Source organism: Nelusetta ayraudi, unplaced genomic scaffold, assembly GCF_046127955.1.
Source record: "Nelusetta ayraudi isolate G7.1 ecotype Tasmania unplaced genomic scaffold, CSIRO-AGI_Nayr_v1 ptg000135l, whole genome shotgun sequence".
NCBI lineage: Eukaryota > Metazoa > Chordata > Actinopteri > Tetraodontiformes > Monacanthidae > Nelusetta > Nelusetta ayraudi.
This window is the reverse complement of record NW_027466185.1, coordinates 967,297-973,904: the sequence shown is the minus strand read 5'-3', so window position 1 is coordinate 973,904 and position 6,608 is coordinate 967,297. Positions and strand designations below refer to the sequence as shown.

General features: G+C 42.7%; 1 protein-coding gene across 6 annotated transcripts in view; it reads left to right on the top strand.

The window, feature by feature from the left end:
• The first annotated feature begins 4,040 nt into the window (after positions 1-4,040).
• The window catches only part of LOC142877437 (kinesin-like protein KIF21A), a 41,781-nt gene continuing 39,213 nt past the window's right edge, over positions 4,041-6,608 (top strand). For 5 of the 6 annotated variants that reach the window (XM_076012080.1, XM_076012078.1, XM_076012075.1 and 2 more), the window contains exon 1: positions 4,041-4,498. Coding sequence is in view for 5 of the 6 variants with exons in the window: in XM_076012078.1 (XP_075868193.1) it covers positions 4,452-4,498 (47 nt within the window). In the remaining variant the exon portion in view is untranslated. The remainder of the gene's footprint in view (positions 4,499-6,608) is intronic. The other variant, XM_076012079.1, reaches the window with a different exon arrangement.

Genomic DNA, 6,608 nt, shown 5'->3' with positions numbered 1-6,608 from the left:
TTGGTTGAACTACAAAGACTCCTGGTTGTGAGGAGGTCTTCAGGGGACTATTTCCCACAAATGTCACAATATGCCTTTTGTTGGGTTTTCGCAACACAGTCGGCTCCTTCCTTCTCCCCCTCCTCCTTCACCCCCCCTCCCCCGCGTCCTCCTCCTCCACACATGCTCCTCGGAGCTTCTGATCTCAGCCCACTTGTGGACCGCCGAGAGCTAATCAGGGGTCTGTTTTTAGTGCGATTAGTGACGCAAGTCTAACTCAAGACAAAAAAAACCCTGAATTCTTCTTGTTTATTATGCAAATACAATAGTGTGAGGCGATCAGTGTGTGTCGACACACACTTTTCCACCACCTTGCTTGTCCGTCTTGCTGAGCTCTGACAGAAAGAGTTTTTTCAGCTTCAGCTTCAGTCAGCCAGCTCCCTTTTAGCTGCTACAACCTGATCCTTACAAAAGCAGTCACAATGCAGGGCCAAAGGCATTAGCATGGACGCTTCAGCAGTTTGAGCCAAACTTGGATGGTTTGTTTTACATTAAAAACAGACAACATGCTTTCACCTTGCTCCAAATGCTCTGTTGTGCCCAAACTTCCATCAATAACGGAGCAGGAACAAGTCTTAGCAGCGTCCCGGGAAGTTGAATCCCCCCAGACCCTTTCCCAAACACTTTGTCTGGGCACTTTGGAATATGTTAAGACATGCTGGCATTTGATCGCATATAGCATAAGAGGGCTATTAAAAACCGAACTCAGTCAAAGATCATGGATGCTCTAACACAGCCTCCACTGCTACCAGCAACATGTCGGGAGTTATGATACTGTGAAACTGCATTACAAAAACATATTGTTTGTTTGCACCTGTAGGGTGAATACCTCTCTGAGGGCTTCTGTTTGCAGATGTTCTCCCATGCCAGTGTGTTGGTGCGGGGTTTTTTTTCCCCTAAATGTTGGTAGATTGCAGATTTCAGCATTAAATTCTTTCTTTTAAACGCTGAATTCAAAACACGGGGAAAAGAATCCTGACTTTGCACGTGTTTTCCTTTTAGTTTCCTTATTTATTTCTTTGGATGTCATTTTAATGAATTTTCACGTAAAACTGCAGAATTACTCAAATGTTTGAGTGTGCACAAGGAACGTGTGAGCAACAACATATTACATGTTGAGGTGCGCTCAAAGGCCCAGGTCATTTTTGAAGCTTGGTAGATTTTTTGTATTTCTGTACTGTAACATCAGGTCATTTCACTGTTAACGCTAACACTGTGTATTTAGTACGCCTCTGTTTGCTTGGTCTGGGGGTGCACCAAACAGTTTGGACTCCTGAGCAACGGAAGTGCAACACTTTCTGCAGGGTCTTCAGTGTGTTTGTTCAATTTTGGCCGCATCCTCCTCAGGCCCCATTTTTGTTTGCCAGAGCCTGGCCCACATTCACTCTTTCCAAGAGTGAGACATCTTTGCCCTGAATTGGGAATGTGAACCACATCGACACCCTCCCACTTTGGCTGATCGCGTCCAACTTTGCAGGAAACAGGGGCCAATCCTTTGGACGCATCCTTGAAGAAAGTCTTCTTTCCATTGTGCACCCGCTAACATAAAGATCTGGCTAAAAAAATCACTTTGTAAATGAAAATGTGAAGATGCACGGAGATGATAAGCTGGAATGTGTTTGTAGTAGTAACGATATTTGCATTTTCTCTCAGGATGCGGAACGGCTGTAGAGTTGCGCAGTGGTGCCCCAGGCCTTTTTTGTTTTTTTGGAGTTTTCATTTCAAAAGGCCTCCTGTGCCAAGGCCAGTCGTCTCTCCTGAGACTCGGTTGACGGGAGGCCGAAGAGCCGCTGAATGACACCGAGTCTGTCGAGTGGCACTGCGGCAGGTGGATGTGAGGTGCAGTGCAGGACCTGACAGTGCCTGAAACTCAGAGGTCTGAACTGACCGGAACTTCAATGGTTAATGAGCTGAGGGCCCCCTGATCACCTCGACAGGATGATAGGTGAGGTTTTGTTATTTAAAACCTTTTTTTTTAAGAGTTGGATCAGTTAATCCACTGGGAATAAACAAGTGGTGTTTGTCGCATTTGCTGCTCACTGAAGCTGCTTCCTCTAGTTTGATGCCAATAATTAGCCCTCATTTGACTGCGAACTCGCAGCGTTTTCTCTAAGAAGCAAAAAAAAAAAAGAAAAAAAAAAACGGCAACGTATAGACAGACGTGATCTGAACAGATCTGATGCCCCCTAGTGGCTAAAAGTGTTTGTGTGTGTTGTTGTTTTTTTGTTTTGTTTTGTTTCGAAGTGTTTTTTGAAACGAGACATACTTGACTTAAAATCAAGGGTGCACATGAGTCAATAACAAATGCTCCAAATGTCTCTTTTTAGAATGCAAAAACAAGAGAATTTGGAATATGACAAAGCAGGAACGAGTTTTGTTTTGTTTTTTTTCTTTTTTCTGTCTTCACAATTCCATCTACATCTAAAATGTGCTTTAAAATGTTTCTCCCTTTTTGGAACAGCATCTTATCATTTGATACCCTCTGTCTGTGAAGACACCGAAAGTACGTTTTCAGCTTTGCGTTTATGCTGTATGATAATGTTCCTGTAATGACATCAATACTAACAAAACCTAGATATGGAAATTTTCTCATGCTGTCACTTTTTTAGGGGTCGTCAAAACATCAAGGAGACGATGAGTACATGTGGTCATCTCAGCTCCCCAACCACTTTTTTTGTAGGATAGATAATTTAATGATTATTGTTATTAGTGCACGTAACATTATTTTATTAGAGACACAAAGTAGTGCATTTAAAACTGGGTTTTATTGTATGTGTGGTTGATTATTCGGGGGTAAGGCATTTTAGAATTTTAGCGAGATTTTGCTGCGTTATCTCTAAAGTACGGGGCAGTGAAGAGAATAATGTTGAGTGCAACTTGAGTCAAATTGGATCAAAGAATCAATCAGTGATGGATCAAGAGTGATGAATTATATTTGTGTCTAAACAACTCAAGGCAAAACTGGTTTACCTTAGATTCCCTGGAATGTTAAGTTTTTTGTACAATCCACTGATGAACATCCACATCCAGGTCATTTCTTTAAATAATCATGAGTCAAAAGATAATGTATTTTCTTGTAAATAAAAACTACAGTGCAACCTCTGAAAATGTCATGTGCTGTCCTTGTTCCACTCGTCTTTTTTGAAATGTACACTATTTTGACCCTAATTAGATGATAGTTGTTAGTGTTATTTGTTACATTTCATGTTGTTTGTAGCCTAAGTTGGACATTTTTGAAAAATAAAAATGTAACAGTTGGATCCCAAACCAAAATTTTAAGAGTAGTGAGGAGTGAGACCTCAAGTATAACTAAATGTTTTGTTTTAAATAAATAAATAAATAAATAAATAAATGGATGGATGGATGAACAGGAAATAAATGCTTTTTGCCAACTCACTTGTTTAATATGAGCGTAATAATATAAAATAACCACTAGATGGCAAGCAGAGCTTTGTAACGATGCACCTGTTCAGGACTGTTAGTTCCTACTCAGTGTTGCGCTCTGCCAGGAACAGAGCAGCGCTCACGTTAATTCTCACCAACTTTTTTTATTTTTTATTTTTTTCCCTGACAACTTTATCGACTTTTTTAAATTGGAGTGGCGCCACGCTCGATTTTCTGACGCGCAAGATAATATAGACCAATCGCTTATTGATCCCGATTTGTTGCTGCACCAAAAAATGAAGTTAAAAATGTTGTTTAAATTTAAAATTGGAAACGTAAAAAAGAAAGTGTACAATACAATTGTATTGAAATATTCCAGTGACATTAGCCAAATAATACGGAAAAGAATAAATGCACGAAACCGATTTTTGAGTATTTTTCTGTACGAAAAATACTTTAAAATCCCCAAATTCAATATTAAATACTGTTAGTAATGATTTTTCTTTTAAGACTGAGGGTACGAGACAGAAGAAAATAATAGTGACTCAGCCGTGATTGGTCCAACTGAGTGGGCGGGGTATGATGACGCCCACTTGTCCTGGGAGCGCAGCGGACACATTACCGTGCCGCTCGCCGGGACTCTCACGCTGTTTCGCGGGGGGGAAGGAGACTGTGACGATGCCGCTGGGGAGGTGACCTCTGCCGGAACGCTTCCCTCCCCAAAACCAAAACCAAAACCCCCCACTACTCGGTGTGTGAACGCTAATAAATGGACGAGCTTAGCAGAAGGAGAAGCCGAAGCGAAGACTGCGGCGGCTCTGCGTCATGTCTCCTCTGATTCCCGAGACGGTGGCCGGGAAGGCGGCGGAGGAGGAGGTGATAGCGGCGGCGGCTACAGTGAGCTCAAGACAGAGTGGAAGGAGACGCTCTTAAGAGGATCAAGAAAGAAATCGAGCTATTTGTTGTTGGGTTTTTTTGTTTTGTTTTGTTTTGTTTCCCCCCCGTCGAGGAGCTGCTACGACGACACAATGAGCGGCGGCGGCCCGGATGAGAGCTCGGTGCGTGTGGCTCTGAGGTAAGGATGCGGCTCGAGACCACCACCACACACACACACACACACACACACACACACACACACACACACACACACACACACACACACACACACAAAGAGATGCGCTCGCGTCGAACTTGCTACAATCAAGAATTCTCCACAATTTGAGCAGCCTGCATTAAAAGACACGTGGATTCTTCTCAATGTTTTTGGAACCCTTTCAAAACAAAACCCCCGCTGCCTGCTGGCTTTTGTTTTGGCTCTTTCTTTCTCGCTGCCCCCCCCCCCCCCCCCCCCCCCCCCCCACACACACACACACACACACACACACACACACACACATTCCCCACCCACCCCCGCCGTCCCTTCTCTGCCTGAGCTTCTTTTGTTAATACCTCGCATTAATACGCGCACAAGCAGTGCACCAGGTTTATGAATGAAAGCTCTGGGGCGAGGGGGCTTTACAGGCCTGCACACCTCCTCAGCTGCTCCTGCATGTGTCTGTCAAACAGGCCTTGGCGGGGCCAGTGAAGCAGTGTTCTGACCTTTGCTCCCTTCTCTCGTGTCATCGTTTGATCACAAGGTGTGCGTGGAGCAGACAATGAGTTGGGAATCAATGAAGGCAGTGGGTGATAAGGCAGCTGAATACTGCTGAAGTCCATTCAGAGGATTTTTTTTGGGACGTCATGTGAACTGGATAGGGGCAAATAAAATCCAGCAAAGCAAAACTACAAAGCTCTCTCGTGTTTCTCCCTCCACCCTCGCTGCTTGTTGTCATGCATTCAGACTTTGACCCCCAGAATGGTGTTTACTGAGCTGACTCGGTTTACTAACCTGGCCGCGCGTCCTCCGTGGGCAATAAATGAGCTGCCCTCATGTCCCTGAGGTCTGGGTCAAAACACTGCGAATATATTCTAGGGCTTTGTTGCTTTTGGCATTCAATAATGATAATAATAATAATAATAATAATAATAAGAAGAAGAAGAAGAAGAAGAAGAAGAAGAAGAAGGATGCATTTTATGTATAAGCGCCTTTCTGAACACTCAAGGACACTTTACAAGATAAAACAAATGCAATGAAGCGACAGATAAAAGCTACACACAGTAATATAATAAGTAGTAAGACCATGTGGACAAGATCAGACATGGGGGGATGTTTTGTCTGTGGGTTTTATGTTGATAATAACAGAGATAAGGCTGAAGGGAGGAGTGTTTCCTGCAGTCAGTGAAAACTGCAAGCTATTGTATCTCATTAGAATCCCAGCATCATCAATTATTTGGAGAGCTCTGTCAAGGTTTGCCGCTGTGGGTTCACCTTTCTTTTTTCTCTTTCTTTCTTTCTTTTCTTTGTGACTACACTTCTCATTGTAAGTATGCTGGTTGTAGCATCTTGAATATCAAAGTCAGAGTCTGTTATTAGAGTCAAGCTCCGAGACGCTTTGCTATATCTGTTGCACACACGGGTTTCGATGAGCTTCGTTCCCCAGTGCTACCGTTCAAAGTTCTGTTCCTTTAAAGGTCTTTTTTTTTTAATTGTCTCTTAATTTGGAACAAACGGGCAAATTGCACAGCACAGCAAAAATAAAAGTCGTAAAGATAAAAGTCTATCCCTTTTTGTTTTTTAAGTCCTGGTAGTGTGCACAGGAAAACAGCAAACATCCTCCTCCTGAAGCATGTACCACTCAGATAGATAGAATTGAACTCTGATACAACTTCATTATGAGTGAAACGGTTCAAATAAACAATGAACAAACAAATAAGAACCTGAAGGTCACCCACTGTCACCACCACAAAAAAATTCATAATAACAATTTAGAAATGAAATAAATAAATTGAAAAAAAAGTAGTACCAGCAAGATCGTAAAAATCTCACAGGTTTCATCTGTGAAACTTCTTACAGGGGGCCTTAAACTATGTGGGTTATTCTTCAAGAGTGAGGGTTTAAGCTTCTTTAGTTGGATTTGTTTTTTTGGAGAATGTGTCATAGAAGCTCAAGTAAGATTCATTCCAGTTTGCTGTGCAACGCGTGTGCACAATCAGAAGCCGAACGAACAGAGAACAAGAAAGTTTGCGTCGTTGCCACGCCTGCACGTTTTTTCCCGGCTGTTTTGAAAGCTTTCGCCCCAGATTGG